This window comes from Lathyrus oleraceus, chromosome 5 (genome assembly GCF_024323335.1).
Source record: "Lathyrus oleraceus cultivar Zhongwan6 chromosome 5, CAAS_Psat_ZW6_1.0, whole genome shotgun sequence".
NCBI classification, from domain to species: Eukaryota; Viridiplantae; Streptophyta; class Magnoliopsida; order Fabales; family Fabaceae; genus Lathyrus; species Lathyrus oleraceus.
Window position 1 is genome coordinate 552,791,487 of NC_066583.1, and position 18,681 is coordinate 552,810,167.

General features: G+C 33.2%; 2 protein-coding genes across 2 annotated transcripts; one reads left to right on the forward strand and one right to left on the reverse strand.

Annotated features, from left to right (window-relative positions):
- Positions 1 to 3,156: 3,156 nt before the first annotated feature.
- LOC127086320 (probable bifunctional methylthioribulose-1-phosphate dehydratase/enolase-phosphatase E1) lies at positions 3,157 to 10,648 on the forward strand. The gene is made up of 12 exons (XM_051027069.1): positions 3,157 to 3,502; positions 3,808 to 3,944; positions 5,237 to 5,332; positions 6,289 to 6,408; positions 6,520 to 6,609; positions 6,852 to 7,028; positions 7,235 to 7,390; positions 8,116 to 8,265; positions 8,345 to 8,446; positions 9,369 to 9,478; positions 9,552 to 9,670; positions 10,351 to 10,648. Exons 1-12 carry the CDS (start codon positions 3,280 to 3,282, stop codon positions 10,440 to 10,442), a joined length of 1,572 nt encoding a protein of 523 aa, XP_050883026.1. The 5' UTR covers positions 3,157 to 3,279; the 3' UTR covers positions 10,443 to 10,648.
- Positions 10,649 to 13,751: 3,103 nt separating this feature from the next.
- On the reverse strand, positions 13,752 to 14,937 carry LOC127086321 (VQ motif-containing protein 4). Its single transcript, XM_051027071.1, has one exon. The coding sequence runs from the start codon at positions 14,763 to 14,765 to the stop codon at positions 14,037 to 14,039; it is 729 nt and encodes a 242-aa protein (XP_050883028.1). The 5' UTR covers positions 14,766 to 14,937; the 3' UTR covers positions 13,752 to 14,036.
- Between the last annotated feature and the right edge of the window lie 3,744 nt (positions 14,938 to 18,681).

Sequence of the window (18,681 nt, forward strand, 5' to 3'; positions counted from 1 at the left end):
TTTGAATTTGTAGCTGGGTTGGATATGTAAATGTTGATATATTGTCAGCTGTATTTGTCGTCACCATACTATCATGATAAAGCTCAATGTTTGTTCATAAATTTGTGTAATTAATGTGTACATTTGTAGTATATGTTATGACTTGTAAATGTGTACATAAATTTGTATATATTTTGATACATTTAAGGCAAAATTGGTTTGAATTGGTATATATATATATATTTGTTAGCCAAAAATTGGTAGAAAAAAAGCCAAAATGGCATATATAAAATGTGATAATTGTCTGTCAAAATCTGGTTAAAAACAGGTAGAAATTCTGGTTTATAAACCTGGAAAAAATGTGGTTTAAAACAAAAGCTTCAAAAATTTTCGTATACCTTAGACAGCGCTTTTGTAAAAAGCGCTGTCTAAGGGGGATTAGACAGCGCTTTAGGCAAAAGCGCTGTCTAAGGGGGGGCTTAGACAGCGCTTTTTGAAAAGCGCTGTCTAAGGTATACCTAAAAAAATTAAAATAGGAGGGTCTTAGAAAGCGCTTTTGGCCAAAGCGCTGTCTAAGGGGGTGGGGCTTAGACAGCGTTTTTCAAAAGCACTGTCTAAGGTATACCTAAAAAATTTAAAATAAGAGGGTCTTATAAAGCGCTTTTGGCCAAAGCGCTGTCTAAGGGGGGGGCTTAGACAGCGCTTTTAAGATTTAAAAAAGCGCTGTCTAAACCTTTAGCAGCGGAGGTTTAGACAGCGCTTTAAAGCGCTGTCTAAGACTAAAAAAAGCGCTGTCTAAGGTCTTGTTTGTTGTAGTGACGAATTCCAATTTAATTTATATTTTCCAACTCAGATGCGAGTACCGTCAAAAGGACGGTCCTCAAATTCCGGACTTTAAACAATCTAGTCGGACATATTTTATATAGTATTCATGTTTAATTTAATGCATACTATATAAGTTTCTAAACATGATAATATAATAAGAAAAATAAGTAGTAGCAAGTAAGCATGCAAACAACAACAACACCATTACAATAGGTTTGTATGTGAATTGGTACTAATAAGCTACCTTAACAGTATAAACAGTGAAAATTTAACACGGATAAAACAATTTTCAATATCAAAACAGAAAACACAATAAGATGCAGAAAATACTTAGAGAGAAAATAAACGCATTGCGGGAATTAAAAATCGGAAAACTTGAATAAAACTTCTGGAATTAAATTGACGACAAACTTAATTAGCAATTGATCCAAGTACAATTACAAAGCTCATAATTCTAGAAACAGTTGTGTGTTTATTGTCCGGTGTGAACAATTAAGAACTTTTTACACAGTGGGATTATCTGCCTACTTAATACTATAGAACTTGGATCGTAAAACCCTAAAAACTAAGCCTATATATAGTGTTCCAACTCTGAATGGGCTGCTGAGTTCATGTAGAAGTCAGTTGAGAAAATTGTGTAGAAGTGGGAGAAGACCAAGTCAGTTTGTTCCTAAAATTTTGGGAACGAATGCTATGGCGAATGCCATGAGTTCAACATGAGAAACGTGGCTGGAAAGGGGGGCATGGCGAACGCCACAAGCTAAAAACGTCCACTTTGATTTGCTTCATGCTAATGTGTCCTTTTTTTCTCCACTTTTGGGCGATTTTGCTTCATTTTATCTTGTGTCAACTCCTACTTGGAGAATATCTACAACATAAACAAAATAACAACATAACACTACATACAAACATAAAATGGATATAAAACGGATAAAATGCATGCGTATCAATTCGAACAATTATATAATTTTCATGGTCATCAACAGGGGATAAATATTCATCAGATCACTATGGCCGCCCAAGAAATGATGCCTATTATGCATAATATGGCGGGGATAAAGAGTTACTTCTTCATTAATGTTGACTTGTCGAAAGCTTATGACAAATTGAACTGGGAATTTATATGGCATATTCTCATGGAGTTAAGGCTGTCGAAGAGGATGATTAATGTGATTATGCATTTGATAATGGTCAACGATGGGGCCGCATGACAATAAATCTTATGGAGTCAATGAACTTGGTCTTTAATGGCATCAGAAACCTACCAATCACCGTATTAGTAAGAGCAACCTATTTTAGGTTAATATCATTGTTCGAGACCAGAAGTTCAAAATGGAGTTTAGTGTTGCAATCAAGGAAGTTGTTTAATGAAAGTTGTACGGAATTTTTGAAGGAGAAAACTGCCAAAGTTAACACACATGTGGTTATAATGTTTGATCGTCGTAGAGGTTGGTTCAATATACAGAAGACAATTGACCATAATGAAGGGAGGCCAAAGGGATACTATCTGGTCGAACTAGATAGAGGTTGATGCGATTGTGAAAAGTTTTAAGCCTTCGGTATGCCTTACTCCAATGTCATTGCAGCATGTTCATATGCTCGTCAGAATCTTTCCAACCAATTATCTGTCGTTTACAACGTCATAAATGTATTCAATGTGTATAACAATAGTTTCCCGGTGTTAGCAAAGGAGTATTATTGTCCTACATACCAAGGAAACATAGTTTGACACAACGAAAATATGCGAGGAAAGAAAAAGCGTCACCCTAACAACACACATATTCAAATCGAAATGGATACGACTAACAAAATGGTAAGATTATGTCGTACAAGTCATCAGCTCAGACACAATAGTAAAACTTATCCTAATGTTGGAGCAAGCTCCACAACATAATTATTGTATGTACTCCTGATATGTAATTTATTTTTTGTAACCATGAAATTTCATATTAAATACAACTTTCGGTTACAAACAAAAGAACACAAGCACAACAGAAAACAACAACACGAAAGACAAATAAAAGGACTTAACATTATAACATATCTAAGAAATTACAATCATCAAACTAATATGATCCAATCCAAACATCATAACACAGACATCACTGTCACTTTTAATTGGCTCCCAAAATCGAGTTGGTTCACTATTCTCATTCACATTTTTGAAAAATATTATTTGAATATTTAAATTGAAAATGTTTGATTATTTAAAAAAAATTCAAATCTTAAACTATAGAGTAAATAGACAAAAATCCGGTTTAAAACTAAATAGACTAAAAAGATAACTTAAGTCAAAATAGAAAAAAGATTACTAGTACATTTAAATATTAATTTTTTGTGGTTAAAAAAATATACACTTTATTTATGGCAAAATTACGCAATTATATTTCAGTTCTCAAGTGTCTCATAAGAGACTAAGCCAGATTGATTCCAACACAGGAGCACACACACAAAGAACTCTCTCTCTCTCTAGAAATGGCAGCGGCGATTGGTTTAAACGGAGTAAAGGTGGGGACGACGTCGTCTCAGGCGTATCTGGATGGGAAGACAGTCAGGGAGACGAAAGCTCTGATGGCGGAACTGTGTCGCCACTTCTACGGTTTGGGATGGGTTTCAGGAACTGGTGGCAGCATCAGCATCAAAGTCCATGATGATTCCATTCCCAAACCTCAACAACTCATTCTCATGTCTCCTTCTGGTATTCTCTATTTCCTTCTTATCTTGGATTGCTTTCTATAATATTTACTTCAGTTATAGTTTTATTCATATACAAATTCAAAACAGTGAGGCAAATAACTGTAAATTGCCCATGAAGTGTTTGACACAAGTTCTATACTAGATTCTTCGATTCTGCTGTTTTTTTAAAATCTATTTAATCAGTATATGCACACTCAATTAAATTGGTATGCACACTCAGTTTGAGATGGTTTTATCTGCAAGAGAAGATGAAATTCCATTATGTATTGATCATTGCTTTGTTTTTTTGTTGAAAAATATGTGCAGCTGTTCAGAAGGAAAGAATGGAACCAGAGGATATGTATGTGTTGTCTGAGAATGGGTCAGTTTTGTCTGCCCCATCTCCCAAACCTTACCCAGATAAGCCTCCCAAGTGTACTGACTGTGATACACTTTTCATGAAGGTAAGCTTGGTTTCATAGTCCATTTATTTATTTATTTATATTTAAATAGATAAATGTTAGTTGTATTTGAATAGGCAAATGTTATTTATTTATTTATATTCGAATAGGCAAATGTTACATTTTGAAGTTATGCACTGAGAGACAGCCAATGAATTATGAATCTTGAATTCATTGAATTGAATTAACCAGTAACCACTACAACAGAGTAGATATTATAGTATCTGAACCTGTGTTGCAAAGGTACGGGTACGTACCCGGTACCCGGTACGGGTACTGGTACGGAATACGGTATTTTTAGAAAAACCAAGGTGTATGCGAGTAGAAATCCATATGTGCTCCGATTTCTCTCAATAGAAGATGAAGAATTTGGTTGTGCAAGGAGTTTCAATGCAATAGATTGAAGTTTAGACATTGAAGATCCATAAGTTATCCATCATTCCTTTGGTTTCAAGATCCACGATCTTGCAATGAATCAAATAGGCCAAACTCTATATCAGCACTTGAAAAGCCCATTAAAAAAAGCTTAAAACTATACCAATAGAAGAAAAAAATTGAGTTCGCGTAACCAATATGTACCCGTTGGAGTACCGACTTAAAAAAAACTAGGTACAATGTTGGTACGTACCATACGAGTACCATACGCGTACCGGTACCCGATACCGGTACTTTGCCTAAAATGGAGTACCCGTGCTTCACAGATCTGAACTTAACTGATAAGTTAATAGAAATTTAACGAGCTATTGCTACAATTAATAACTACAACTAACAGACTAATGGTAACAGTAATATTATGTGACATTATCCACTACCTGGTATTCAACCTTAATATTTTAAGAGGTGGTTTTATATGTACAATTTAGGTTTTTATTGAACCTCCGAATACTTCAGCAGTGTCGGATACGTGCTGGACACCGGTACTATAGGAATTTTGGAGTATTGGAGCTTCACGGCTCTTTAATTTGGGAGTAAGGTTCAATGGTATAGGATATTTGGATTTATGATAGTATTAATTAACTGTATGTCTGTAACATTCAGTTGACAAGTGCTCTATAGTATACCAATTACATGACTCACATCCTGCTAAATGCTATAATATCTGTATATTTTTTCATAGGAAATAATTGTTATTTGGCTATTAAATGGTGTGGTTGTGAAATTTTTGTTTGATAATATCTTGGCGCCAAATGTACTATTTGCTTCCCTTAGAAACTTTCAATTCTTATGTGTTTTTAATTTTGTTTTTTCTTGCATAAATTAGCGATTGATATACGCTGGTTTTGATTCCCTTATAGGCATATGAAAAGCGTGATGCTGGGGCTATTATCCATAGTCATGGGATAGAATCTTGCCTTGTAACAATGATCAATCCTTTTTCAAAGGAATTCCGAGTAAGTATTTGTACATCAATGCCCTTTCGTTTTGAAACCTTTTGATGTCTTGAAAAAGATGCACATTCAAAATGTTGATACACATTTATTAATTGCCTTTTGATCTTTTATTGGGTTTTTGAGATTGGTAACTGAACACACAGTTGAGTGCAAAATATATTCCATTTGCTTGAGCATAAGGCTATCTGTGAAATGCTAGGTTTTAGCCAGGCAAACATCTTATGAACGAGAAAGTCTCTTTATCGTACTTAAAGAATTGAAAATGAGAAAATAATCAAGTTCCTAATAATAAGATCCGTACTTGCATGAAACATCCTTCTTGGAAGTAAAATTAGTTCTCTAATAGCGTTACCCTCTTGTTTTGGAGGTCATTTTCCAGTTTCCAAAACTCAAGTTTTTTAGGGAAAAAATACCAAGTGCCACTGAAAAGTAGTGAAATAATTAACAAACTGGAGAAAGTCTAAAGTAGAAATATTGACATGTGATGAACATTTTGCAGATCACCTCTGCTATCTTTGAATATGGTTACTGGCTATATCTTGTGCACAGAAATTTATATGCAGAATTGGAAAATTTAGATCTGCTTCTAATACTAAAAAAAATCATGAAAGACATTTGGTTGGGTAGGTGTGATAAGGCATTTATGTGTTGTGTACATATAAGTACTTTTAAACACATTATTTTGAATGGATTTTTTTTTCCTGAGAGGGTGAATGGAGATGGCACTTGACAACCCACTTCCTTGTGGATTTATCATGTTGTCTGATGTCACATTTTTCTAATCAAGCGTAGGATGGAACTTTTTGTGTTGTTACAGCTTAATTCGTATTGCTCTGAGAAAACTAAACATAGTTTTGAATTGGTTAATGTGCCTCCTTCACAATAATCACATATTAGATCTTGCTCCATGCTTTTGTGTTATACTAATTGGATTCTGGTTGAATTCACAATTGCAGATTACTCACATGGAGATGATAAAAGGGATTAAGGGGCATGGTTATTATGATGAACTAGTGGTCCCGATAATTGATAACACAGCCCATGAACATCAACTCACAGAATCTTTTGCTAAAGCAGTATGTTTCCTTCTAATGGTTCTGCATACATGTTAAATATCTGTTGGGAATTCTATAATTTTCTTTCCCGTGCAATATAACTTGATCGTTCTATTTTCTCACAATTCGTAGATTGAAGACTACCCAAAAACAACAGCTGTGCTTGTTCGGAACCATGGGATATTTGTTTGGGGAGACTCATGGATCAGTGCTAAAACTCAGGTTTTTGATCTCCATAATCCCCAAGAAGATTGCAATACAATTTATATAAGATGCCTATTGATGCGCTCTGCATGGACTCATATAATATAATCTTAAGAGATAATCTATGATGCTTTAAGATAATAAATTAGTCCTACGAGAATTATTTCAATAATTTAACGTATTATCAAGATATTATAAGATACTTTCGTATATTCTAACAATTATTAGGCTTTTTGATATATTTATGATTTTTCTTCCAGTCTGAGTGCTACCATTACCTCTTTGATGCTGCTATCAAACTTCATCAAATGGGATTGGATTGGTCAACTCCAAATCATGGTCCGATACAAAGTGCACGGAGGGGTTTAAGTATTGCTGGGGAGTCAAATTTGTCCACAAAGGCAAGGAAAGATAATGGCGACATTGGTCCATATCCAGTGAGTTCACATAATCCTCCTTTTGTTTTAAGTTTTTCATCAATAAACTTGTGAGTATTTATATTTCTTAAATTCCTGTACGTAAAATTCTCTATCCCCAACAGACTGATAATGTCGACATATACTGCAGTTTTATCTTATAGTTTCAAATTAAGTGTAATTATTTAAAATTAGATTGTTTATTATCCTCTCTATTTGGATTGCAGCGTTGCATTGTTCTTGACATTGAAGGAACTACTACTCCCATATCATTTGTTTCAGAGGTTCTCTTTCCGTATGCCCGTGATAATGTTGGGAGGCATCTTTCTGCAACATACGATACTTCTGAAACTAAAGCCGATATCAAATTGCTTCGCTCACAAGTAAGATTTTATTTGGCTGTATGGTTAAGGTAGTTATATCCTCCAGTTATTGGATGTACGCTAGTTCTTGAATGGTAGCAGTCCCGTTATGTAGAATGTTATCCCAGATGGGGAGTCTCACCTAAAATGTGAGGCTTATAAGCCTGGTGATTCCCCACCCAGTAGACTAGTTTTTTGGGATGAACTCTCCTCTTAAGTTTATGCTCGTAACAGTAAGGGCCTAATTGGTTTAAGTAAACATTATTTTGTTTCATTTTTAGTTACAAAAATCTCGTTGTTTAGTTTGTTTTCAGTTTTCGAAGGTTTATATGGAAACAAAAAACAATAAAATGATGTGGCATTTTAGTATGAATAAAATAAGCGGAGGGAAAAAGATTTTTATTTTTTTTTAAATTTAATTTTTGTTTTAGCTCACATTAATTTCCTTAATAATCACAAAAATGTTACTTTGCTTTCATGTTGTTTCCTGGTTTATGAATGTATAATGAAATTCGTGAAAATTAGGTATGAGTTATGATTTATGAAGATTCATCCTTAAGTTTTATATGTCAACTGTATGGTCTTAATAGGGAAGTAGGGAATCCAGGGACCAGCCCACCTTCCTTAGTGCAATTTGTATCCCAAACAAAAGGATAACAAGCTTTCACCAAATGAGATATGAAGATCTATTTATATGTTCCATTCAGATAATCTGACGGTTGACTTCTCTTTTGTTGCGATAACAGGTTGAAAGTGACCTTGAACAAGGGATTGCAGGTGCTGTGCCCATCCCCTCAGATGATGCTGGGAAAAATGAAGTCATTTCTGCTATAGTTGCTAATGTGGATGCTATGATCAAAGCGGATAGAAAGATCACTGCCTTAAAAGAGTTGCAGGTAATTAAGCCTAATGTTGCAGACTTCTTCTATCTGTTGAATTCATATTTTTTAATATTGCTGACAATTATCTATGCAGGGTCATATATGGCAAACTGGTTATGCGACTAACGAATTGGAAGGAATAGTTTTTGACGATGTACCTGAAGCTCTAGAAAAGTGGAATGCCTTGGGCATAAAGGTTGTCTTTACTGATTATTAACTATACCTAGTTTTGGTTCTCTTGTTGACTTTCTAAAGGATTGGTCCTTCTTTTTTTACTTTATTTATGGATTTTGACCCTAGGCATCTTTGATGCATAAGCAAGATGTCAATGTTTGGTACAAGGGTATAAGATGACCATAGGTTGATATGCCCTCTATTAGCTAAAGGGAAGAACATGTCTGGCTGTGTGAGTATATAATGCCTTTCCATACCCATTAGAATTTAACCATTTGATTTGAATTTCCATTTATACTGTCTTACTTATACTCCTTCTATGTCCATTCTCCTCTTTCCATTGGTTTGGTTTTAGGTGCCTACAGTGGGCCCCTTGGTATGGATGTCCCCACCCCACTAAACCAAAATTCCTTTGTAACATGCTTATCACTGCGAGCCACCCATTACATCCTTATCTCCTTTATCTACCATAATACCATTCTTTTTCTCTTCGTGTCACATGTTGACTCACCAATGGACCCACTAAACTGGCATCACATGCCTACTATCAAATTACCAAGGAATAGCATCTGATCATGAAAAAAATTCAAGGAAGACAAAGATTTAGCCTGAAGAGACAGTTCCAGCAATTATAACACAAGACACAAATACCAGACAATACTTAGAAATTTGGTAAAATTGTAAAATGGCACATGGTTATAATACCTATAAACAAATATAATATAAAATTGATGTATAATACTACAATTCAAATGGGTCTCTGTTATTCTTTTAATTGTAAAAATATTCAACTCATTCAGATTGCAAGGTAATTGTTAATTTCTGTTTGCCAAGAATGAAATAAGTTGAACAAACACATCACAATTTATATGCAGTGTTTATCTGGTGTTTTGAGAGCAGTTTTTCTTGCATTTCAATTGATATTTCTGATCTGTATGCAACAGGTGTACATATATTCTAGTGGCAGCAGATTGGCGCAAAGGCTAATATTTGGAAAAACAAACTTTGGGGACCTAAGAAAGTTTCTATCTGGGTTTTTTGACACCACAGTGGGGTAATGCTTATATTGATGCTTTCCTTTGACGATAATCTAAAGTTGCATATATTCATGCAAAGCTCTTTTGTAGGAACAAAAAAGAGGCGCGGAGTTATGTTGAAATTTCTCAGTCACTTGGTGTGGATAAGCCATCAGATATTTTATTTGTCACTGATGTATATCAAGAAGCTACAGCTGCAAAGGCAGCAGGTATGAGCATTTTTTTCAAATCTTAAGCCATCATTTATTGAGTTAAATATTACCCACTACTTATAAAACTTGTTACATTTAGCCTAAAGTTTCACATGGTGGTAGTAACTATTTTTTTTTTTACTTGCAGTGAAGACAAAATGAATTAGCCCTTTATTTTAAACTTGAAAGTTTAAATTATTTTGACTTAGGGCAAACATGAAATAAAAAATGGACATCAAGTTTGTAAATACAATAGTCTGTGAACTTCATCCACTTATACACCAATTGAGCCTATGTTCAAGTTCTCTTAGCTCTTACTAGGCACTATCTCTAGTCATTGCAGATTTTTTTTTTTCAATTTGCCTTCACTCGGCACTAATTAGCTCGGTGAGTGGCCCCAACAATGAAACTTGGATAGCCATATTAAATTTTGAGCCTAATTCAATCTTACAAAAACTGTTTGTAAAAGGAGAAGTTCGCAATCTTTATAAGCTCTTATTCGATTGTATCTCTCTAGTCAATGTGAGTGGGGTTTTTCACAATAGTTTGCATGCCTTTTGGGGCTAACTGCCGGCTAAAATCAAGTTTTATCACCATGCACAAATGCCATTGGTGTAAGTGAAAACCTTCCAATTGAACTAAAGAAGAAACTGCTTATTTTTTCTGCACATAGTTGTCAATAACTGTCCATGTTTCAGGTTTGGAGGCAATAATTTCTATTCGACCCGGAAATGGACCTCTCCCAGAAAATCATGAGTTCAAGACTGTCAAATCCTTCTCGGAGATCTAAAGAGTAGCTGCAATCATCTTTGATGATATTAAACGTTATGATAATTAATGGTATTGTAATGTTTACTTCTTAATATGAAATAATGCATTTCAAATTTCAACGAGTTTCAGATTTAACTTTCCTGTTTTAAAAAAACAAATTGTATATATGGTGCTATGTTGCATGCATTTTCATTAGCTTTATCATACAAGGCACATTCTTGTTCACATGAGGCATTGTCAGTAGCAAAGAAAGTATGAACTTGTGAATCTTGTGAATGATTCATGAGTGTTGTTATTTTCTTAAAATCAATATTTCAAATTTCTCTTATGATAACTTTTCTCTACCGATTTCAGTTATTTATATTTTCAAAATAATTTCATTTAATTATTTTACATAAAAAATATTTTTCCGCACTCAACTATTAATAACTTCAGTTTTAAAACAAATTAGAATCAAAATAATGTATTTTGATAATGACTTGGGAGTAATTTTTTAAAATTACATTTAAATTAGTTTGAATTAGTCATATTTTTAGCTAAGTCAAAATATCTTCTCTATCCTTGATATGACGAAAAAAAAAGGTTATTTGTGCATGACTTTTTCCCTTCTGCCGTTTATTTTGAACTTTGAAGGAGTTGTATTTATATGGGGGGCACTAAATCATAAAGACTAGAAGAGGTATAGTCAACAATAAACTCAATTCTTTAAATGAAAAAAATCAATCATTCAAATTTCAAACACACAAAACAAAGTCATTGTCAAATTATAAAATGTGTAGTACTAGTACCTTACAAAATTTTCATCCATTGACTAGTGTAGCATGTTGTATCTTAAAACAGGACAACCCTCCAAAATATTGTTATCACAGCCCCATTTTCTTTAAGACTTGTTTGATCCTCCATTACTAACATTTCCCCTTTTTCTACTTGTATCAACAAATTATTGAAAAAGAAAAATCTATATATTTTCCCATGACTATCTATTTCCACATATAACATGGTGTGACAGACAACATGCCTAATTTCAAGTAACAATTTAACTTGATGCATATGTATTCTTTATAAAGTGCTTATTATATTTGCTTGAATAAGGAAAAGTTCCTTCTAAGCATGTGGTCACAGCAACATGGTCTTTTCACTATCTACCTAATTAGCTCCTATCTTTGTCAATAAGAGCTGTGTCAAATACCAAAGAAAAAATATCTTGATTTAAATTTGACGCATTTACGGCATGTTGGTCTAACCGTGAAAATTTGATATTTAAGAGTGTTTTTTTTTCATGATATCATATTCAAATTTCATTGATACTTACGAATCCAAAATAGAGTCTTACAAATCTCGTTATACTTGCGATTCAGATTCAAATTTCGCTGATACTTGCGATTCAGTTGGACAATTCATATTGCGATTCAGTTGGACAATTCATATAGAGTTTTACATTAATTTAAGTATGAGATTCAAACCCTATACATAGATGATACTTGAATTTTGAAGTTGCATAAAAACTAAAAAAGAAAAAGATATTGGCGGTTTGATTGTTCAATGCATGAGCAACAATAGGGACCAACCAAGATGTACCTAAATGACAAAGCAAAGTCTAAAAAGGAGGAAGAAAAAGAAAAAGGGTAGTGGTCTTCACGTTTTCTCTGCTTTTGTAATTTACATTTTGTTTCTTTTTAGCCTCACTTTCTCTTAGCAAGATGATGATTGTAAACAAAAGTTCCACTTTCTCCCTATCTTATCTTTCTCTCTTTGTCATTTTGTCAACCCTACTATGCTTCTCATACAAAACTCTCAATTAAACAATCAACATAGAGAGTGAAAAATGAAAACAAGAAAAACAACACACTTTTGGTTGCTTCAAGTCTGTATAAAATATATAAATGGTTGTTGATCCCATACAACATTTATTACTATGTTGTTTGATTAAATATTCAATTCAACAGCACATAGAAAAAGTATATCAAAAAATATTAGTTGCTGAATTTTCATCACATGATTCCTTAGAAGCGAATTTATTTTTATTTTGTAGATTTAAAATCACAATTTTATTTTTATTTTGTAGATTTAAAATCACAATTTTTAAATCATAACTATCTGATCTTAATCGGACGACTGTCACCGCTTAAATACATGACTCTGCAACTACACATTTGAAATTTTCAAGGATTTTGACGTATTCACAATCGCATCTGACTGCAATTTCAGTTGCATTTGTTGAATTTGACTATAATTTTCTGTATTCCGATTACCTAAACTAGATGTGATAACAAAAATTCAAACAAGTAACAGTTTTTTTTTTCTTCCTTAAATATCGCTGTCCTTGTTTCCTTTCTTATATCACACGCCACCAAATTTTTTTTTCCATGCTTTGAAATTTATGTCAATTCTGAGAATTTTCATGTAAGTTTCCCTAGTACTATAGGGAAACAGTCACTGAGATGGGTACAAAAAACTCTTATTCATCAAATGATTGCATGGTTTCAGAAGAATATATGTTTTGAACAATTCTTATGATCTTCACAAACATAGATCCTATATTACAAAATACTAAATTTTTATGCTAACACATAGGTCCCTTGTCTAGATTGTTACAAGTACAAGTTGGTAACATTATGCATTAATGTTCTTCTGCACTTAATAAGGATGCAAAGAAATGTTGAAAACTTATACAGAAATACATGGTTTTACTTCAAAACGAATTCATAAAAAAGCCTAAAAACCAAAACCTACGATCATACATACGTCGGAGTTAGGTCTTATGTCTCGGAAATTCGGTTGAGAGGGAAGTAAAACCAGACGAAAAGTTGTTATTTGTCCGATTCGAACTCGAATTCTCTTGAAGGATTCGAGTTTAACTAAAATTTGTTAACTACTAGAGAAATTGATTAGACTAAAGTGGTATTATAACCAAGAAGATGGACCCTCTCAACCTTCTTGTTTGTGCAGCTTTCTATGATGACATGACAACAACATAGTACATGGTTATGTTATGTCCTTAAGAAGACTGATTCTCCAGTACAATGTGTCAGTGTCCCTTCCAAGCTTCCTTATTTTCTCAAAAAAACAATACTTTCTCTTTTCATCTCTTTGTTTTGTTTGGATTATGTTCATCTCTCAAACACAACTTGACATGTAGTTGGTGTGAAACATGAATCACACATACACAAAAATTTGAAGAAATCATATTGATTGGTTTCATCCTATAATGAAGTAAAGAGACATCTCATCTCATGATTATGGTTACACCTAAGATGTGATTTTGTAACAAAATAATAATTGAAGAACTATTCATGAAATATAAAAAAGAAAAAAAAAACAAGATTCATTGGACAAAGAGACTTTTTTCCTCTTCTTTCATTTATGGAAAGGTAAATGATAGCAAATATTTAGAATTTGAAGACAAAGTTAACATGAGAAGTAAAGAAGAGAAAAAGGATGTTGACCATTTCATGGTAAGACTAAGAAATTCACTTTTACAAATAAAACCAAGCTATGTATTTTACCTTGTTTGAAATGATTCAAATTTCAAAACCCATGTTGTAAATTTGTGAAGCTAAACCACCCACATAGCAAGTTTCAATCTTTTACACAAGAATTGATTATTTCTTCCTCAAGAACTTGATTGTGAGAGTCTAGGTGAAGAGAGAGGGAAGAGAGGCAAAAGCTGTGGCTCTGAGTCTCTTGGTGTAGTAATAGGAGAGGGGTGCAAATAGAAACCTTTTTCAGCTATAGCTTTATCTTCTTCGGAGGATGAATTTCCCAATGAAGGTGAAGATTTATCAAAAGGGTCATCATTCAATGGTGTGACAGGGCTAAGAGCAAGAGAAGGAAAATCAAGCAAGCTCGGAGAGAGAATCTCTTGTTGATACTGTTGTTGTTGTTTCCTAGGTAAAACATTTGGCATGAGGGTGTTGAGCATAAGAACACTGTTCTTGAGACTGTTCCTTCTCTCATATAACTTGAAACCTTGTTTCTTTGGTGCTGTTTTGATTGGAGGTATGTTGAAGTTTCTTGTTGGATGTTGAGGTAGATCTTGATTTGGTCTTGTTGTGGTTGAGGTTGTTGTTGTTGTCGTTGTGGTGGTCGAGGTTGTTGTTTCTGATGAACCTGTTAACATTTGAACAACTTGTTTGAAAGTTGTTGTATCAGCTTGAACAAAGGTTGTAGGGTAAGGATTTGAATCAGATCTAGGGATTGTTTTTGGAGTGAGAGGTGGTGTTTGAATTTGGATTCCATTGTTGCTGTTGCTGCTACTCATACAGTTACTTACATTGCTTTTTGGTGAGTTCATGGGAGATGGATTCTCCCTTTCATGGTGAAATCTAGAACTGATTTCCATTGATGAGAGGGGAGAAAGAGGGAGAGATTTCTCTCTCTTTGAAAAAAAGAATTGTGTGTAAAGGAAAAGAAAAAGGGTTAGGGGTGGTTTGGGTGGAGATTGGACAAGAAATGTGAAAGAGGGAAGGGTTGCTTATTGTGTGACCTTGTTTTGTTTTCTTGTGCTTCTTCTCTTTCTATATACTACTATTTTCTTTTTTTCTTATACTACTATTCAAACTTTTCTTTTTTTAATCAAAGGTTGATATTCATCTTTAACAATTTTCTTTACACCATTTCTTTATATTATAAAAGAACCTTAACTTGCTATATGTTTATAAGATTTGAATATCAATTTTTATATTCACATATTCAAATAATTCATTTTACTTATTTTTAAATAGATAAAACAATTTTTTATATATTATTTGACCTATTTTGTAATAAATACTTATATATAAGTCAATCTACCAATTTTAAGTGTTTAAATATGATTTATTTAATTAAATATATTTATAAAAAAATATACTAATTTTTTATTAAAAATATTAGATCAGACTATATCAAACTTAAATAATATATCAGCCCATAAATCTATGTAAGTCAGTCGATTAAGGCTATTTTCATTCCTATCTATTAAAGACCGATTATTACAAAATCAACTTTATCGTTTATTAAAATCAATTCTAGATACTACAAATATGTTAAATGAGAGATTTTTTTTATCATATTAGAGAGAAAAAGAATGCGCAATTATTATAAAAATAGAAACCAATAGAAATGAGAAATTAGAGTAATGAGAATGGTGATATTTTAGTTTAGTCTTAAAATATAAATGTGGCATTGACTTGAGAACCAAACCATGAGACTAATGTAAACTTTGATGGGATTGGTGATGAATGAGAATACCAATTATTCATTGAGTCTAAGATTGTGGCTTTGTAACAGCGCGTGTACATCACGCACAAATAATCTATTGAGGTTGTAACTGTGACAGCAAGAATATAAATTAACAAGATGACGCATTCTTTTATGAGAATTCAAACTATGAAAACTGTTTTTTTCTCTTATTTTTATGTCAATCTAGTACTACTAATCAACTTCTCTCATTTAAAAAAAACAAGTATGTAATATTTGTGGTATGTTAAACATTACATTCATTAGCGCTGTTAATTTTGGAAGATCAGTGGGTCAAAATCCATAGACACTAATAAAATATTCATAACACTTTTATAAAAAGAAACTATTTTGAAAAACAATTGTTTTATTAGAACATTTTTGGATATTAAAGTGCTGTCTAACGTGAGATGACTGTTTTTAAAAAAAAAATCTATTTTCAATTTTCAATTTTCAATCATTTAGCGATGATTTTTTTAACCGACATAAAATTTTTATTTTGATTTTATTTTCAATTTTCAACTATTAGTAGCGATTTTAAACCGACAAAAAATAATCATAGAAATTTTATGGTGGTTTAAAACCACCGCTAAATAGTGAAATAAAAAAAATAGCGCAAAAAAATGACCGCTTACGTGAAAGACCTATTAAAGTCATTCATGGTAGACTACGCCAATACTAGCACCTTATATGTTTATCTCTATGTATATGGGATATAAACATACAAACACTAGATTAAGTTGAGAAATGAAGCCTTATATTTTGCCTTATATTTTTCAAAATAGGGTATGGTTTAAAATTTTGTTTTTAAAGGAACAAATGTTGGACAAGATACCAAAGTCAACGTGTTCAACATCTAATACTAGAATTGATAGATAATAAACAAACAAGATGATAAATCATAAGTAATAAAAGAGCAAAAAGAATTGTTAACCAAATTCAGTGTAAACAACTCCTATGTTTGGGGGACTTCCAATCCAATAAAGAAAATCAATTATTCAATAGAATTAGTACAAAATGTCTTAGATGAACAACTCATTATTCAATGTTCCTCTTTTTTATTCTACCTGTGCATTTCTATTTAGGACTTCCCCTAAATATGAAATCCCTCTCACTTTTTTTCAATCACTAACCCTAGAGATCAATACAGTAGTCATAATATTGATTGTTGAATTACAACTCAACTAACAAACCAAACTTTATGCCTCTGGATATGAATGAAGGCGCTAGAGTGGTGCACAAATAACAATATAAATAAACGACTCAAAAATAGAAACTCTAACACAATGATCTTCAATACTTGCACACCCTTCAAACGTTGAGTTTGAGTCTCCTTAAATAGCAATGCAATCTTTTGGAATTTTCTCCAAATAATTGATTTTAGATCACGTCCATATTTGTAGGAGATTCAGTTAAGATTTATTTTTCAAAAACCTTAACCAAAAAGATTTGATTTGAATTTAAATTTAAATCTTCAATTAATTAGAAGTGATTTGATTCAATCTGCCAAACAAATGTAATTAACACATTGCTAAAAGATAGAAGCAAATCTTCATTGCACACATCCAAACAATAAGCTAAGGACAACAACAACATTAGTCTGTTGACAAGGGTCAGATGTTGCACACATGCTGGAACATCAGGTCCCATGTATGTCCCTTCATCCCTAAAACATCTTGTATACTCCATGTTATTTTGCATAATGTAACCAATCCAAATGGAACAATATGGTTCGTACATAATCGAAGGTATGTTATTACAAACTAAAGGCTGAGTACAAATGTAACGCCCCAAACTGCTACCAAGATTACCGACTGACCCTACAAACCAACGCAGATCTTTCCAGCATGCTTTGTCCTCACTCACACGCTTTCTAGGAACTTCCATAAGGCCACTCATCCAAATACTACTCCAATTTCAAGCACATTTAACTATGGAGTTCTTATTTATTAGGTTATTAAAAAGAAGCTGCATCTTGTTGGTATATGTAGTACCAATAGATCCTTATAAGTCTTCCTTCAACCATGCAGTCTCATACCTGCACAGACTCAGGATCCTCTCATTCCTATGTGAATTTGGAAGACTACTCCTGCCCTCTTCGTCCTCAGGTGTTACAGCCACCCCTGCGCTCTTCAGCCTCGAGTGTTACATGCCCACCAGCTTCCGCTTGGTTCGTCCCAGACCACGTCCTACTATAAGAGGTTTTCTCTGATACCATTTGTAATGTCCTAGTATGATTTTAGGATTATCTATTGATCCCATAAACCACCTTTCTAGCATCAACATCAAGAACTAAAGATAGTAACTTATAGGTGGTATAAAGGAGTTGGTTGGAAATCGAGAGTAACATTTTCCTCTGTTCTTGAGTAACCACCCCCACTATTATTTCCTTTTGATAAAGGGGCACACCCCTCTTCAATGTTTTAGAAATTGATGAACTACACCAATCCACCACCTATTTATCACCATCTATAATATCAACCAAAATTAGGGAGGTTAACATGAAAAATTCATGAAGGACCAAATAAAGAAGACCCATCTTTTCGATCCCAAACATTGAACGTGTCTCATCTTGTGCAAATACATGTAGAGAGAGCACATATATACGAAGAAGCAAATCCCTTTTATTGAGAGATGAAGTGTAATCTTGAATACCATTAAAGAGTTCCACATCATGACACATTAGTTGTTTGTCCTTAAAACTTGCACTTTCTCAACATTTCTTAAAATGGCTGCCAGACCAACAATGCAAGAAACATAATTGACATGAAGTACAAGCAACCCATAGTGACTCATGTAAGGTCGTGATAATAGGTTTGGTAACTATATATCAACATCTGAGATCAAAAGGCAAAAGGGTTAAGAGTTTGAGATCTTGATAATTAAGTCAAATGAAACCAAACTTTGTCGGCCACCACCACGCTCATACCTAAAATGAAACATGGTACATAAAACCTCAGCGCGGGACTTCACTTTGAAGTACACATAAATATTTAAAACTTATGATATAAACCTAATAAGGGGAATAAACTTGATAAATA